The 18,175-nt window shown below is 47.8% G+C and overlaps 1 protein-coding gene across 1 annotated transcript in view; it reads left to right on the forward strand.

The window, feature by feature from the left end:
- MREG (melanoregulin) overlaps positions 1 to 18,175 on the forward strand; it is a 66,857-nt gene that overhangs the window by 16,720 nt on the left and 31,962 nt on the right. The window contains exon 2 of the mRNA XM_075529052.1: positions 370 to 529. Coding sequence (XP_075385167.1) covers positions 370 to 529 — 160 coding nt within the window. The remainder of the gene's footprint in view (positions 1 to 369; positions 530 to 18,175) is intronic.

Below are 18,175 nucleotides of genomic sequence, written 5' to 3' on the forward strand. Positions count from 1 at the left end.
GCACTGTGGGGTTTCCTCTCCAGTTGCTATGGTTGGAATCAGCTCAGCAGCGGTTGGGGGGGGGGGGGGTAGGAGCGCAGGAGTTCAGTGCTTGGCTGCTCGCTGAACTGCCCGTGGTTTGACCCCAGGGCAGCTCCGCAGAGAAAGAATGGCTGTGTGCTGCCATCCATATTGACAGCCACGGAAAGTCTGCTGGGGCAGTCCCCCGTGCTCCGCGGGACTGCTGTGCATCCGAATCACCCCGACAGCAGTGAGTCTGGGGTACAGAGCAGTTCCTGGCAGGCTTTGGCTGGGGCGTAGCTGCCTTGGTGGGTCAGAGAAACCATAACATCAAAGTAAGACGCCTGCTACTATGTTCCTTCTTCCCAGTGGCACCAATCCCTATTCCTCGTTTGGAGCGACCTTGGCCAGGGATGACGAGCAGAACCTGTGGAGCATGCCTCACGATGTGTCCCACACGGAGGCCGATGACGACAGAGTCCTGTACAGCCTGATTGTCGTGCGGAATCAACAGGCCAAGGATTCTGAGGTAAGCACCTTTTACAGCCTCGCAGGGTACGACCGAAACTGCTTGACCCACAGGTAGGACGCATTTCGAACCGTGACTCACCAGTACAGATTACACACCAGGCTCTGCTGCTGGGCAGGAGCATGAAGATGGCTCATCGTCTTCCATGGCTCTCACCATCCATGTCAGAATCTTGGCAGTTGGTGATTCTGACCGAGCGAGGGTGCCAAGTCCCCCAAACAAACTCAGAGACATCGAGGCTATTGTGCCTCACGGACCGGGCAGGGCAGATGGCTCTGTGGGCTCTCCCTCTGCTCTCAGGAGCAGGAAGCTCTTTTCTGTCCCTGGTGGAGCTCTGGTGGCGTAGTGGTTACACATTGAGCCACAGCTCACAAGGTCAGCAGCTGGAAACCACCAGCCGCTCCTTGGGAGGAAGACAGGGCTTTCTACTCCTGTCAACAGGTATCATCTCTGATACCCCCAGGGGCAGCCCCCCACTGTCTTGTACGGGGATCTGCCATGTTTGAGACGATTTTTGTAGGCAGGCTTTACCCCACTCCTAACTCTAACGTTATTGGCATGGGAATGTGAGATATTAAAAAGATGGGGATTCAATAAGTGAATATGAAGCAGCAAAGGAGATCACCCCCAATCTGTCCTGAAGTGGGATTGTACACGTTTGATATAATGTGTCTAATAAAGTGATAAAGGCTATGGAGAAGACACCAGAATGTAGAGGGAGTCGGGAGTCATCAGCCAAGTCTCCAGCCACCCAAGGGGAAGTCTCCCCCCAAGGCCAATGTCGAATTTCAAAGACCCGTCTGCGAGACTGAGAAGGGTGACCCATGGGGCCAGACTGAGAAAAGCATTACCAAACCAGAAATACCACACCTATCCTTCCGAGCCCTGGAGGCCTGCTGACCTCAAGGTCGGCCATTTGAAGCCGCCATCTGTTGCAGGAGAGCAAGAGGAGGTGTTCCATGCCCCCGTGAGAGTTAGGGTCTCAGGAGCACTCCAGGGCAGTTCTATCCTGCCCTTGAGGGTCAGTGTGAGCAGGAATCGACCCGAGGACAGTGCATTGAGTGAGCGTGGGAGCTACTGAGTCATAGCGGCCCTCTGTAGAGTTTGCGGGAAATCCCTGTCTCTGTCCTGCAGGGCTGCTGGTGGTTTCAAACTGCCGACCATGTGAATCTCAGCCCACTGGGTACCCGCTACACCACCAGGGCTCTTCCGTGGAGTGGTGGTGGGTTTGAATTGCCAACTTTTCAGTTAGCAACCCAATGCCCTCACCCCCAGCGCCACTAGGGGATAAATTATATTTATGAAAACCTCTTGCACTCTTTATGACGCCCACCTTTAGTGAGGACACAAAACGTTTCACTGAGAAAAACGTCAGTGGTTTGACTCCACTCAGGGAACCTAGTGATTTTTAGAAGTGCCCGTGCCCAGGTCCTTTCTGTTGTGTGAATTCGTTGTGCTTGGGTATTAGATGTGGGCATGGAGCAGGGGCCACAGGCGGGGAGAGGGCTGACAGTTGCTTTGTGGTTGCTGAAGTGGGATGTAAATGGGCTTGCACCTAACTACTTACCTAAAGGTTCGAGGTTCAAACCTACCTGTCTATGCCATTGAAAGTCCTGTTGATCGTCTATCAAGATTCCAAAAACACTCACGCCCACCCCCTTCCCAAACCTGTTGCCATTGAGTGGCTTCTGGCTCACGCCCCCAAGCCCCCTTGCAGCAGGTCTGCTCTCTGAAGCATGTAGGACTGATCACTAGTCACAGCATCCACCCAGTGGTGGTAGGTTCTTTTGGTTTGGGTTCTGCGATGCCCTCTGCTCCGTGGGGTTTGGTTCTGGTACAGAACAAGGAATCCTAGATAGTTGGGCGTGATTCAGTTTAGGAGCTCAAGCCCCGTGTGAAGGGACACTGGTTTTCCTCGGGTAGCACCAGCAACAAAGCAACTGGAGCAGCTGCCCAGCCGCTGCTGGGAGCCTGAGTCATGAGAAATCTTTTCTAAAGGCCCCTGTTTGCCACCTGGGCGTCCCTATCCTACAGAACCGGATATCCACGAAGGAGCAACTACAGGTTGCTCAAGCGAAGGGAGCGATTTCTCCCAAATTGGTAACCATGTTTCAAAGAGCCCAGGTGGTGCTGTGGGTGGCGTTGAGCTGCTAGCCTTGAGGTCAGTGGTTCAAACTCACCAGCCACTCCTCCTCTGAAATATGAGGCTGTCTGTTCCTGTAAAGACTTACGGCCTTAGAAGCCCTATGGGGGGCCGATATGAGGCAGAACGGGCCCGTGGCAGTGTTTGATTTTTTTTTTTTTTCTGGTTTGGATTGAGAGTAGAGCTGTGGCCGTGGGCTTTTCAGTCCCTGTGATCTTCTGGGAGTGGGTCACCAGACCTTTCTTCTCAGGGACCCTCTGGGTGGATTAAGACCATCTGCCTTTGGTTAGTGGCAGGCCATTTCACTGTTGGCACCACCCTGGAGCAATGATTGAGATCTTGGGGGAGGACCAGGTAGCACCCGTGATTCAATACAGACTGCAAACTGCCTGAGCTACGCCTACTCAAAGCCTTTCCCTGTGAGAAGTGACGCCAGTGAGCATGAAAGGTATTTTCCCAGCAGTGGGATGGCAGCTATGTGTGGTATGTGGGGCGTGTGACCCGCTCCAGGAAGTGCTTCCCGTCCTGACACGTGTTTCCCAACGTGATGCCTGTGCACGGGGATTGCAGCCAGTTCAGATTCCCGCAGTGGAGTGGACTATGGTGTCAGCGCCAAGCTGCTTCCCCACTGTTCCGGCTGCTTCTTTACTTGGCTTAGTGCTCTTTGACCTTGGTTCTTCGAGGCTCCTTTTGATGATTCTGTAGCCGGTGTCCTGCGGTTTCCTCCATGGCACTGAGTCATGTTTACCCTGCTTGAAGTGCCTAAACTTTGATGAAGAAAATACGTATTTTTTGTTTATTATGATAAAAATATATGGAACAAAACATTTGCTGGGTGAGCATTTCCTACGTGAATGGTTCTGTGTTAGTAAAGGTTGACTGGAGAAACAAACTCATAGATAGTCACGTGTATAAGAAATAGCTTTATATAAAAGCAATTGTATATTCAGAAAACATCCCAACCCAGTCCTGCTCAAGGCCATAAGTCCGCTGTTAGCCTATAGGCCTGAATTTCTCTTCAGACTCCCACAACACATGTAATGACGTCAAATGCAGGAAGATCACAGGGCAGTGGGCGGAAAGTCTTGTGGATCCAGTGGTGGTGGAAGCAGCTCAGCACTGGTGTGTGTCTCCACGTGGCTCCTCTAGCTCCAGGGCTCTGACTCCCTCAGCGTAGCTTCATGTGACTTGTTATCAGGAATGTCTCCCTGAAAGTGTCTGTGTCCTGCCTCCAGGGAGGTTGACTGGCGTTCCCAGAATCCTCAGGGGAAGGCCATGCCCACACAGAGGCCTCATTGGCTGTGACCTGCTAGATTGACAGGCTAGACTCCACCCCTTAGCAAGTTGATAGATTGTGGAATGGCCACAGGTTCAGTGACGTCAGTGATGTCTGCCATGGTTCACACCGTTAGTGAAGGGGATGGTGGAGGAGTAATGAGGGAAAGGAGAGCGCAGATGGTGGCAGAACTCGAACGTGTAAGCGGTGTCACTGGATGTGATGATGCCCGTGGAATTGTTGAGTTGGCACGCTTATGGCCGTGAATACTTTCTCCCCAAAGAAACAAACAGATAAATAACAACCAAAAAAACCACATAAACACTTGTAAACACGACATTGGTTCCAAAAAAATGATGTTTAGTTGGCATAATCTGTGATTGAAATTCTGTATTTAATTTTGAAGCTATTAAGTAGTGGCATGCTGAAAATGCCCCTGGTTTTTATGGTGCGGGGAATTCCTTAATGTGACTCACCCAACCACAGTCTTTGTAACTCTTGTCAAACAACAGGATGGGACCATGCAGCTGGGGAGAGGGGGGCGCTGTACCTCTCTTCCTGATTAGTCGGGGTAGAAGAAGATGTTGATAGGATTCCGTTGTGCTTGTTAACCAGGTTGTGATTGTAAAAGCTTGTGGAACTCTAACGTGGAGATTGGTTGATTTTGCCATCCTGCTGGATATGAAATGAGCCGCCTGAGAAGCAGGAGTCAGGGATCTCACTGCCTCAAGGAAGAAGGGCCAGGAGTGACATTGGAACCCGAGATCTCTGCACATGGAGTCTTTGATCCAGTAGTGTATTCTTTCCAGAATTAAATAATCTCAGGCATTCAGTAAGTCATGGGAAGGGATTGTACTGGGGACAAACTAGGGGTATACATACAATAGGAAGTGGGGGTATTAGAGGCATACCTGTGACAGGCAGGTGCATATGTAACAGGAGGGGTAGGGCCTAGAGTCAAGAAGGCAGTCTAACCTTGGTTGTGTCTGCACTGGCTTGATATTAGATGTGCCTGAGTTCTTCTCCAGGGGAAGAATCTGTGATCCTTATCAGAAGGGAGTGGGCTCTACTTAGGGTTAGATGGTCTGACTGCTTTTCATGGCAGACAACCTTTAGGCAGATAGCCTCTCAAGCAGTTGACCTTCAAGAGTATATAGTAGCAACCATGTGCTTGCAAGTAGCACCTTAAAAATTGGCATTCTTATGAGGGGGGACATCGTGGGGAATCACTTTTACTTAGGAGAAGGTGACTGGAATGCACCTCCAACCCACAAACATGAAGGTCTCCTGCCACTGGATCCCCTTAGAATTTGTCTGCACCCACTCTCTTCCCGGTCCTGTTTCGCACAGTGCCAGCCTGGGGCTGGTTTTGAGTTTGAGTCTGCACTTGCTCTCGTGGAGGGAGACGAGGTCAGAAGACGATGGGGCCCCAATGCCTTTCTTAGCGTTCTCTTTGACACCGCTTCACAAAGCGAGGAGGTGTTTGCAACTAGCCGGCTTCTGTGCGCGCACAGGTAGCGTGGGTGCCTGGAGTGAGCCCAGGAAAACCACACGGCACAACCTTGGGGAGCTGCTGAGCGTGGTTGGTTGGTTTAAAGCCATAAAATGCTCCTGGTTTAATGTTGTTTGTTCTTATGCAGCATCAGGACTCCTGGCAGCAGTGTGTTGTGTTGCCAGGCAGTTCCTATAAAGTGCTTAACATAGAAATAGATCTCAGGAGTTGTTTCCAAGGTATGGACTATCTGTTTACTCACCTTTCATAGTCCAGATACAGAAAGGCAAGAACAGAGCAGAGCCAGAGTTGGCAGGTATATTTGGAGGGCCAGTGTGAGGTAGGGGACAGAGGCTGGACTGACCTTTCTTAGCCACATCATTCCTAAGCAGTGGGACTCCACGTTCCTCTCTCCAACCTGTCCTACCCAGACGGGACAAGGCCCACTCTGACAGGGCGTTTGATGTCTGAACAATTCGCAAACATTGGCTTTTGTTGGGCATCTGTTTGCAAAACAAGGATGGAGGCGCAAAATGAAAATGGAACACTGAAGGAATTCTCTACATCATTCTGGGTTTAGCAACGAGGGCCTGTTCGTTGGGGCCTAGGTTATCAGGATTACTGAATGCATCTATTCTTTGTTTTCCTCTGCTAGTGATTTGGCATCATCCATGGCAGTGAGTTCTTTTGTTTGTCTTGTGAATGTCTCCTTGGGTGTGAATTTTTTAAAGTTTAGTAGGTTCTCAGCATCAAACAATCTTGCCTTCTGTTTTCTACATAATATTTATAGCGTATGTAGCTGTGTGCTGTTGGAGTCCCTAGGTGTGGTGCAAATGGCTCATGGACATGGCTGCCAATAGAAAAGCTGGAGCCTCAAGCCCACCCAGAGGTGCCTCGGAAGAAAGGTCTGGTGACCCACTTCTGAAAAACCAGTCCCTGAAAACCCTGGCACATTTGGGGTCGCCCTGAGTTGTCAGTTGGTAAGCTGCCCATGTCGGAGCCGCGGTGGTGCCCCGTTGGGGAAGCGTTGGATTGCTGACTGTGAGGCTGTCAGTTCAACCCCTCAGCCATTCTTAGAGAGAAAGACGAGGCTGTCTGTCCCAGAGGATGACAGCTTCCGAAAGCCTGCACTGGGCCACTGTGAGCTGGAACGGGCTCCGTGGCAGTGGGCTCAGGGTAAGTTACATGCTTGGTATGCTCCAGAGCAAGACTCAGACCTCACAGAGACACAAGGAAGGGGGCATCTTTGTCCCCAATATTAGAGGCTTTCAAAGAAAAGGGCTGACAGAGACGGGATTGCTGCTCCTTCTGGTTGATGTGATTCTGCAGCCTGTTTGACCGGAAATACTGCCTCTGTCTTTCGGTGAGCTTAGAAAAAGTTTCAGGGGAGTCTCTTCTGTACAAGACATGTCATCAAACAGATGTTGACCTCCTGCCGTATTTAGATGCTCTCGTCTGTTTATTTTTTTTGACTACGACTCACCATGTACAATCTACATCACAGGGTGACTGGGGTGTTTGTGTAGTATCAGCCTTTGTTGGGCACAAGGAGCCCTAGTGGCGTAGTGGGCCATGCATCGGGCCGTTAACCACAAGGTTAGTGGTTCAAACCCACCAGCTTCTCTGGGGGAGAAGCATGAGGCTTTCTGCTGCCGGAAAGATGGACACTCTCAAAATAGCTGGCGGCTAGAAATGAGTCCATTTCCACATCTATGTAGACAGAGATGTAAGGGTGGATTGGTCTCCATTGCTGATCTTCATCATGAGATATGCAAACCAGGCCGAGACTGCTGTCTCGCAGGCTTCCCTTGAAGCTGGAGGGACATGGAAGGGGAGTGGAGGGCAGAGAGAAGCTTTCTGTATCGGAATGCCCCTCTCGGGGATCCACATCTCGGAGGGAAGAAGCAGGCCTCCTTGTACTGTCCTTCAGGAGCCCTGGTGGCGCAATGGCTAAGTGCTTGGCTCTTTGACCCCCCCAGTGGCTCTGTAGGAAAGAAGACTCGTTCATCTGCTCCCGTGAAGATGGATGGACTGCCCTTGCGTGGAGTCCAGCTCATGGCGACCCTTCAGTACAGAACAGAACTGCCCTTTAGAGTTTCCAGGGCTGGAGCAGCTGGTGGGTTCAAACGACCCACCTATTGGTTAGCAGCTAACCACCTATTACTGCTCCCAGCGCTCCTCCCCCCAGTATTACAGACTAGAAACTTGATGGGGCATTTCTCAGTGGTATGGAATCAGCTTGACAGCCAGGGAAGGTGTGTGGACAGCAGTGGATAAGGTGCCTTGTGAGTGCTGACGGGTCAGTGAAAGAGCAAGGATGGAGAACACATTGGAGATATTCTGGAGGGCAGGAAGCTGGCCAAGTTTCATACTACCCGATATTTCATGGTCACAGCCATGGATTGACACACTGTGTCACTGTGTTTGTGATGGTGGAATTTCCAGAAGGAAGGCCACGTATTTGATTGCAAGCATGCACAGGATAATTTTCTGGTAGGAATTCACTCTAGTTTTCTACACTTTGCATAGGCCAAGCTCACTGCTATAGAGTCAGTGATGACTCACAGTGGCCCTGTAGGACAGGATAGAACTGTCCCCTGAGTGTGTGAGATTGGACCTGTTTACAGGAGTAGGATGTCCTTTCTTTCTCCCGCAGAGCTGCTGGTGGTTTCAAACTGCTGACCTTGGGGATGGCAGTACAATACGAACCACTATGCCACTAGGGCCCTATCATAGGCGAGTTGGGTCTCTGTTTCCCCCCCCCCCCTTTGAATGACAGTTGATTAAATATAAATATGAATGACCAGGCTTAATGCCAATTTGAGTTGCCAGCAACCTGTATCAGGGTTGGATGCGATATTCACTAGAAAATATGGCCCATCAGTGATTCCTTCCTAGCACGTAATCAGCGTGTCTCCTGTAAACATTACAGTGAGTGAACTATTGGTAAACCAATAGATGCAACCCAAAGAGGCTTGGTGACTCCTGTTAAGTCATGTCCTTGCGCTTTGGGTCCAGTGCCCTCGACTGGACAAGAGAAAGGAAGACTAGAAGGAGATTCTGAGGATTTAGGGCAGAGATCGGAATGATTTCACTTATTCCTTTATTTACATGTGAACAGGACCAACCATATGCAAAGTAAGCTTACAGGCAAGCAAACAAACAAACAAAACTATAAGACCTGTCTTGCTAATTTCCTTCAGAAGAAAGCTGCCTATTTGAGTTTTCCCCCAAAAGTGCCCATACCATTCTTATATACAGGATGTGTTTCAACAAAGGCGTAGAGTGATTCATCGTTTACTTGATTGTGTTTATTTTTTCTTCTTCTTGAGGGGCTGTGTCTCATGTTAATGAGCAGTCAAACATGATTGACTGGGGGTGAGAGGATTTCCAAGTCTTCGGGAAAGGCTAATGCGTTTCAGGCCCGAGGGCCATGTAGGGTTAGTGTAGAAAATGTCTCTCTCGTCTCAGTTCTTCCCCCTCTCGAGTCACTATGAGAACTAGCTGATGGACAGTCCCCCCGAGTTTCTATTTCTTTCAGTGTGCAGGCCCACTTCCTGTTTCAAAACTACTCTCAGGTCAACACGAGAGATGCCTCAGTGAGGGGTGCCGTTTCATTCAAGGCTAGCAATTAATCCCGTGGGTGAGATAACTCCTGGTGACGAGCTTTGCAGGTCTCTGAACTTGACCTGGTCAAGGTACCTAGAGCTATATTAGCTCAGAGGGTTTGGCTGACAGTAACCAAATTCATAAGAGACCATGATGTAAATCCAATACCTATGATCATCTGTTACAGCACAAACGAACTGAGCGCCGGTGTAATAAATTCTGAAGGGAAGCAGTGGCCAAAACTAGAAGGCGGTGTGGTGAGAAGGAACCAGGGAATAAGGACAACTGACACTTACTGAGCACTCACTGCATCCCAGGTGTGGTCTCCACACTTACTGTCACTCAGTGCCACTGCCCTCATGGTGGGGGAGCCTGGGTGGGGAGGTGGGCGCAGCTGTGACATCTGGCCAGAAGTTGGCAGCTCACAGCCACCAGCCATGCTGTGAGGAAAAGATGCGGCAGTCTCCTTCCATAGAGGGTGACAGCCTTAGAAACCCTGTAGGGCAGTTCTTTGTCCCTTAGGTTTGTCTTGAGTGGGAATCAAGTCAGTGGCAGTAGATTTGCTTGGTTTTGTGTCTTCAAGGTATAAATACCCGATTCTTCCATGCAGTGGTGCGATGGAAATAATTTAACAATCAGTTCGCTGCCCTAATGACCATTTTAGGTCCAGAGTAACAATATACCGAAAGGTAGCTTATTATTTCATATAGTTAATACTTAAATAAGAACCATAAAAGTAGGCATAAAACTAGATTATGTTATAAGAAAGCATTAATGAATATTAATGAATAAATAAATATTAAATAATATCTGACAAAAAAGCCCAAAATTGTTATTTAACGTATTCCCATGATTCTTCTTGGTTGGTGGCCTCACTTCCAATATCCTCCACTGTTATCTGAGCATGGTCAGACCTGTGATTTCTCCTTAGCCATCTTGTCACTGTACGAGTGGGAGCCCTTCCTTTAGAGGTAGACCAGTCAGACAATAGTCGTGGTGTTTGCTATATTAGAAGCAGGAGGCTACTCTTCGCTGAATATGTTATGTTCCTCTTAGAAAGCCCCTTGCTGCTTCTGCTGAACTTACAGCACTTGTCATTGACAATATTTTTAGCTCCTTGGACACTTTCAGGAATTGCATAATTCACTCATAGTATCTCGTGGGAATTTGAGGCGTGGCACGGGCTGAAAGAATGAAGGCGTGTCACCTTCTGTTTGTTGGGCACTGTTTCTCTTTATATTATGTATTTGATTACTGAAGTATCAAATGCAAGTAATAAAGGAAGAATCAAAATGTTATTTCATGAAAAGTAATGCGTTTTATGAAATGTATAAATAGATATTACAAGCAGAGTTCCATCTAATTTTTCATACCTGTGGACGGAATGAACATTACTATGGGTACTGAGAAAATGTTGTTGTGCAGATGAACTTTAAAAAAGAGTAGTGATAAAAAAAAGAGGAAGGAATGTAAATGTGTGATTTCCACATTGGGCAACTGCCCAGCCGCCACCTTAGAGAGTCCTGATTATAAATCACATGTTACCAATTGGATCCCTGCACGCAACAAAAAACTAGGTATCAGGTCTGCTGCATCTCACCACTGCTTCCACATCTCCCCGACAGTTGATGCCCTGCCCACAGGTCACGGTAGAGAGAAATTTCTGAAGCTTGCTCCAGGTGGGCAGGGGTGTGGTGCTTGGACAGAGGCTGAAATGGGAAGGGCAGGCCTCCTAGTGTGGAACCAAGGCAAGACCCTGATAATGTTTAATATTGGGTTTAATAATGTTTAATCTGGAGCATTTAATATAAGGGATCAACTTGTGAGGCTAGGCTAAAAAGAGCCAGCAGGTTCCTACACAGACAGGAGATACGGGATGGAGTGGAAGGTGGGGGTCTGTAGAAATCACGGTCCCTGTGAAACATCCAGATTTTAACCAACAGAACTTAAATGTACCACTCAGGTTTAGCAAGACACCTCTGTCCAGCTGTCCCATTTTCTCCTGCAAGACTGCCTACCCCAATTCCAGATGCAGCCTCCTTCATTTTCGTGCTTACTATTTATTATATGAAATCTGAACCAAGGACACAGAAACGGGAGAGATCACTAGGTTCTGAGAAATCGTTGCCTGCAGGGCTGGTGGCCCTTTCCACAAAGATCTCCCTGGCCACGGGAAGTGGTTGCCCTGAGACTCTCTCTTGAGCCTCTCCTCTGCTTCCCCTTCAGTCATTTGAGCTCTACTTCTCTGTTGAAATTCTTAAGGCAGAATAGCCTCTTTTGTTTTTTCTTTTTGGCTTATTCTGAAGATTGCATTTTATTTTATTTTCCTAAATTGCTGTCTGGGTCAAAGTTTGCAGAATAGGTTAGTTTCCCATTTAAAAAATGTATACGTATTTTGCTCTGTAACATTAGTTAGAATTTCCTTAATGTAATTGCCATCTTCCTGTTTCCTCCCTTGGTTCCCCATAGATAATCTCTACTCTTGAATCTGAGTTAAATCAACTTGCCTGGCAATTTTGCTATTAACAGGTTTATTGTATGGGTGTCCTACTTATGAGACCAAATGTCCTCTGCAGTGGTGCTTTGAAAAGTCAAGAGCTGGATATAAAATTACCCAGTGAGAGGATGAACAGATCCTATGTAGCTGTATCAATAAACCCAAACCAAACTCACTGCCATTGAGTCATTTCTGACTCACAGCGACCCCATAGGACAGGGTAAAACTGCCCCTGTGAGTTTCAGAGGGTTAACTCTTTCTGGAACTAGAAAGCCTCATCTTTCTCCCATGGAGCGACTAGTGGTTTCAAACTGCTGATCTTGGTGGTTGGCAGCCCAAAGCTATCCCAACAAATACTATAAAAACAAAAGAGAAGTGAAGCCCATTGCTTTTGAGCCCATTTCCACTTCCAGCAACCTTATGGGATTGCTCCAGGGGCTTCCAAGGCTCTGTAATCTTTATGGAAGCAGCAGTTGGGATTGCTCCAGGGGCTTCCAAGGCTCTGTAATCTTTATGGAAGCAGACTTCTGCGTCTTCCTCCCTCAGAGTCGCTGTTGGGCTCAAATTCCTTTTTCTCATTTAGCAGCTGAGACCCTGAACTCACCGTGCCATGATGGCTCATCCTGAATACTCTTGTTGGGTGCCATTGAGTCGCTCTGATCCCTAGGGAGCCTCTGCACAACAGAACGGATGCCAGGCCCCGTGCCATCTCCTCATCGTTCACATGCTTGAGTCCCTTGTTGCCGCCATGATGTCAGTCCATTTCGTTGAGAGCCTTCCTCTCCTTTGCTGCCCCCGTCTACTTCTGCATGGACTGGTCTTTCCTGGCAACATGTCCAAAGTGTGTAAGATGACGTCTTGCCGTCCTTGCCTCCAAGGAGCACTTTGGCCCTACTTCTTCCAAGACAGATTGATTTGTCCTGTTAGCAGCCAACGGTACTTTCAATACTCTTCCCCAGCACACAATTCAAATGCGTCGATTCTTCTTTGGTCTTTATTCACCGTCCAACTTTCACGTGCATATGAGGAGATTGAAAACACCATGCCGTCGATGTCCCTCACTGACCCATGGCGCTATGGGGACAACACTGGAGACACAGTGTGGGAATTGTGCCTGATCTGACCCCACCACACGGAGGTGAAAGACTAAGGGTGTGCAGCAGAACAGCAAGGGGAGCAGAGCAATGAAGTCCCCGGGAATACCAAATATAGACTTTGGTGCCAGGGCATGGCACCCCATCAGACTCGACCTGAAAACACTCGACCAAAGGTCAACAAACAGACCTTGAGCTATTTATAGACTTCTTTTTTGAGTCATTTTTTGGTTGCTGTTTTGTTGATTTGTTTTGCTCTGTCTTGTTTTTGTGTATATTATTATCTCTGCATGTTTATCTAGATAAGATAGGCCGAATAAACAATATGGGGGAGGAAAACAAGGCGTGAGTAGGACATGGGAGAAGAGGGGGTGGGGGGAAGGAAGTGGTGTTAGCAAACCCAGGGACACGGGAACAACAAGTGATCTAAAATTGATGGCGAGGAGGGTGTAGGAGGCCTGGTGGGGCTTGATCAGGGGCAATATAATGGAGAGGAATTACTGAAACCCAAATGAAGGCGGAGCATGATAGTGGGACAAGAGGAAAGTAAAAGGAAATAGAGGAAAGAACTAGGAGGCAAAGGGCATTTACAGAGGTGTAAATACAGGCATGTACATATGTACATACATTTATGTACATATGGGGAAATAGATCTATGTACATATATTTATAGGTTTAGTATTAAGATAGCAGATGGACATTGGGCCTCTACAAAAGTTCATCCTTAATGTAAGAACACTTTGTTCTATTAACCTGGCATTCCATGATGCTCACCTTCTAGACACGATTGCTGAAGACAAAGTGGGTGCATAAGAAAATGTGAAGAAAGCTAATGGTGCCTGCCTATCAAAAGATATAGTGTCTGGGGTCTTAAAGGTTTGAAGATAAACAAGCGGCCATCATGCTGAGACGCAACAAAGCCCACATGGAAGAAGCACACCAGTCTGTATGGTCACGAGGTGTTGAGAGCATTAGGTATCAGGCATCAAAGACCCAGAACAAAAAAATCAAATCATTGTGAATGAGGGGGAGTGCGGAGTGGAGACCCAAAGCCCATCTGTGGGCAACTGGACATCCCCTTACAGAAGGGACGTGGAGAGGAGAGGAGCCAGTTGGGGTACAGTATAGCACCAATGAAACATACAACTTTAATCTAGTTCTTTAATGCTTCCTCCCCCTTTCCCCCACTACATGATCCCAATCTACCTTACAAATCTGGATAGACCAGAGCATGTACACTGGTACAGACAAGAGCTGGAAACACTGGGAATTCAGGACAGATGAATCCCTCAGGACCAATATTGAGAATAACTATACCAGGAGGGGAAGGGGAGGTGGGGGCAGATAGGGGGAACCAATCACAGTGATCTATCTATAACCCCCTCCCAGGGGGATGGACAACAGAAAAGTGGATGAAGGGAGACATTGGTCAGTATAAGCCATGAAAAAAATTCTATAAATTATCAAGGGTTCATGAGAGAGGAACAGTGGGGGAGGAAGGGGAAGAAAAAAAGGAGCTGATATCCAGGGCTCAAATGAAAAGAAAGTTTTGAAAATGATGGCAACAGATGTATAAATGTGCCTGACACAATGTATGTATGTATGTATTGTGGTAAGTGCTATATGAGCCCCTAATAAAATGATTTATTAATTTAAAAATTGCTCTGATGAATATAGTATAACCGTGCCTGGAGTAGAACTCACCTTAGATTTCAATTAACGTCCTTCCTCTTCAGTCCTCTAAAGAGGTCTCGTGCAGCAGATTGACCTAATGCAAGGCTGATGACCTCTTGACTGCTGCTTCCATGAGCATTGATTGTAGATCCAAGTAAGACAGAATCCTTGACAACTTCAACTTTTTCTCCACTGATCATGATGTGACCTACTGGTCCAGTTGTGATGAGGTTGGTCTTGACATTGAGCCAGAAGACTGTAATCTTTCATCTTTATCAGTAAGTGCTTCAAGCCCTCTTCACTTTCAGCAAGCAAGGTTGTATCATCTGCATATTGTCGGTTAATCATTCTGCAATCCTGATGCCACATTCTTCTTCATATGCTCAAGCTTCTCTGATGATCTGCTCCTCATCCACATTGAACAAGTTATGATGAGAAGAGACACCCCTGATGCACACCTGTCCTGATTTTAAACCATGCAGTATTCCCTTGTTCCATTCTGCTAACTGCCTCTGGATCCGTGGACAAATTCCACGTGAGCACAATGAAGTGTTCTGGAAGTCTCATTCTTCTCAAGGTGATCCATAGTTCTGATATGACCCACACAGTTGACTGCTTTGGCATAGTCAATAAAACTTTCTGATATTCTCTGCTTTGAGTCAAGATCCATCTGACATCAGCAATGATATCTCTTGTTCCAGATCCTCTTCTGAATCTGGCCTGAAACGCTGGCAGCTCCTTGTCACTGGATTGCTGCAGTCATTGATACTCCCATTTTGGTAAAATGTAGCTCATTTGTGTAAAAGCGTATCTCACCAGAGATGTAGTCAATTCATATGGTCCTTCTAGTCATAATCCTTTATATGGTGTGTTATCATTTTGGACCCTATGCTTGTGGCTAGAATCCCATTTTGGGAGAAGTTCTCTACTAATGGTCAGGATTAGGGTGGACTAAGACCCGATTTTAGTAAAGGGTGTAGACCGTCACATCTTGAGTTTCCTTGAGGGTATCTTTAAGACTACTGGAGGGTGTGATTTAAGGCAGAATCCTTCCTTTTCTTGGGGAGTATGCTCAGATAAAGGACACGTCACGCTTCCGTCAAACCCATTTCTCAGTATACACAAGCCATGTGGGATACAGAGAAAGATCAGAGGATTTTGGAAGAGTGTGTCCAAGCTGTCTTATCTGAAGTGGTAGAGGCGGCCAAGACCAGATGCACCAAAGACTGTGGCTTGGAGACTCAGAGAAGCAGCGCTGAGACGTAACTTCTCTTCATCTGGCCCGAGGGTATAGGACTAAGCCTGAGTGACAAGCAGGCTGGCTTCCTGGTCCATGAAGGCAAAGGCCAAGGGACTATGTGACTCAGGCTGAGAACAGTACCTGAGAGAGACTTGGCTGCTGACTGTGGAGAGGTGTTGCTGTAGCCAATGACCATCCGTATCTTCATGGTTTGCTGACCTGACTTGGGATAACCTGTTAGCTTCTTTAACGAATTCCTTTAGTTGTGAATATTGTATGGGAGTTGTATGAGGCCGTTACAACAAGTCCTAGCACCTAAACGAAGAAGCAGATAGTGTTGTTTGAGTCAATGTAGCTGGTACACGGTGATACCATTTCTGGGAGGTGAGCAGTGTCCTTGACCATCGTGTGTGGCTACCTTGAATTGAAGATGACGCCACTGCTGCTAACACCAACTGTAACTACCACTGGGAATTTGTTAGGAGCCCGAGTGATATAGTGGGTTATACCACTAATAGTTGGGCTGCCGACTGCAAAGTCAACAGTTCGAAACCACCAGCTGATCCTCTGGAGGAAAGTAAGGTTTTCTACTCCAGTAAAGAACTACAGTCCTGGGCACTCAAAGGGGCAAGTTCTACCCTGTCCTATAGGGTCACTATAAGTCAGAATCAACTGTAAGTTGGAACGGATTTGATGATACTGAGTTTGGTTTTTTTTTTTTTTTGGTGAGGGGAAGGAGAGAAAGGGGGACTTGTTAGCAGCGGTGAGGAAGGCTTGACTTTAGCTTTCTCTCCACCTAGACCAGTGGTTCTCAATGTTAGCGAGCGAGACCCTCACCCAGACCACTCACTGAAACAGAGATGGAAACAGTAAAGCTTTATTCAGACAGATTCGAATCTGGGCCCTCACCAGCAACTGAGGCAGGCTCAGTCTGTAAGGCGAGAGCCCCGAACAGCTTCAAAGGGAAGTTATTATACATCCTTGTGGGGCGTCTTGCCAAGCAAGGGGAGGGGGAAGGCAAGTTCTTGTGTGAAACTGGCAAAGCATTCTCAGAAAAGTGAAACAAAACAGTTTTTAAGTCTAACAAAGTAAGTTCTACATTTAAGATCAGTTTGTCCCCAGTGGTCTGCCAAACGATACAGTAGGTAGGCTAGGCTGCTTCTTGGAGTGCAAACATCCTGGGCTGGGCTACACCTGTTTCAGGCTGCAATTTAAAAATGTTTCCATTTCTGACCGGGCAGTGAGCTGCCTGTTATTGTTACAGGGCACCCATTCCATTCCTGACAGGGCGGGAGAGTGAGCTGCCTGTTATTGTTACAGGGCACAGTGTCACACTCAACCTTCCTAATGCCTTGACCCTTTAATACAGTTCCTCATGTTGTGGTACCCCCCCCCCCAACCATAAAATTATTTTCACTGCTATTTCATAACTATCCTTTTTCTAATGAATCTGGCAAGCCCTGTGAAAAGTTCATTTGACCCCCAAAGGGGTCTCGACCCACAGCTTGAGAACCGCTGGTTTAGGCAGTTGTAAAATAATTTAAAATTATATACATGTATCTTTATCACTAAAATGATGTGCTTTTCTCACCACATACTTTGTGTGGGCTGTCTCCCTGGGTCTTTCTGAGCAGCCTTTGTTTCTCTGTCTGTCTGTCTGTCTGTCTAGGAGGGCAGCTGTGAGTCAGAATCACCCGACAATGGGTTTGGTTTGGGGAGGGAACTCGGTGTTCATGCAGTCTAAAGTCAACTCTGAGCTTTTCCACTTTGCAGGACTCAGCTGCCTCAACTGGCTCTTTTCTCCGACCGGTTCTCCCAGTGCCTGTGAATTCATATGCTAATGAGCAGCTTGGGTGTCAGTCTTTCTCCACCCTCGCTCCCTGCAACTCCCCTTCCGGTGGCTGCTCTTGCTCCACTCCGGATAAGCTTGGTTGCCCAGAGCCCAGGAGAGCCCTTGGCACTCTGGGATTCAAGTGTTGGCGGTGGCGCAGCTGGTGCGTCTCTGCAAGGGCTATGAGGCCATCCGATAAGTGCAGCTTTGGTCTCGCTTTTTTGGAATTGATTGAAAAATGTGGGAGAAAGCAGGCCCAGACCTGCTGCTGCTTAGACTTACAGTCCCCAAGGTGCTCCGGAAGGTGATGGGTTTTTCCAGAGGTGACACAGCCCTCCATTCGGGCCCTGCGTCGTCCCTGGCTCCCTGCAGTGGCCTCCCCATGCCGCACATGCTATTTACAGCACCCACACCTTGACCTGCTTTCAGAAGCTGGCATGGTGTGGTGCCACTTTATGGTTTTGCAATTAAAGAGGCAGGCGGCATAGCTCGGCATTCCGATGAACGGGTACGCCCTCTTGAAAGAATTACCACATTTATTGACAAATTAGCATGGGAGAGGTAAAGTCACACCCAAGCCCTTTTGCCTCGTGGCTGCTGTCACTGTTAAAACACTTCCCTTGGGGCCTTTTTCAGTGACCGGAGTCTTTCCCTGAAGAATATGTTTTAGGGCAGAAGAACCCGAGCAAGCTGGGTTTCTGTGCGGACTGTAGGTTGCCAGTTCGGGGCTTGGACTCACATTTCTCCATAGAGACCAGAAGATCCAGGTGCTCTTGTTGATTAATCAGAC

This window comes from Tenrec ecaudatus, chromosome 13 (assembly GCF_050624435.1).
Source record: "Tenrec ecaudatus isolate mTenEca1 chromosome 13, mTenEca1.hap1, whole genome shotgun sequence".
Classification (NCBI taxonomy): domain Eukaryota; kingdom Metazoa; phylum Chordata; class Mammalia; order Afrosoricida; family Tenrecidae; genus Tenrec; species Tenrec ecaudatus.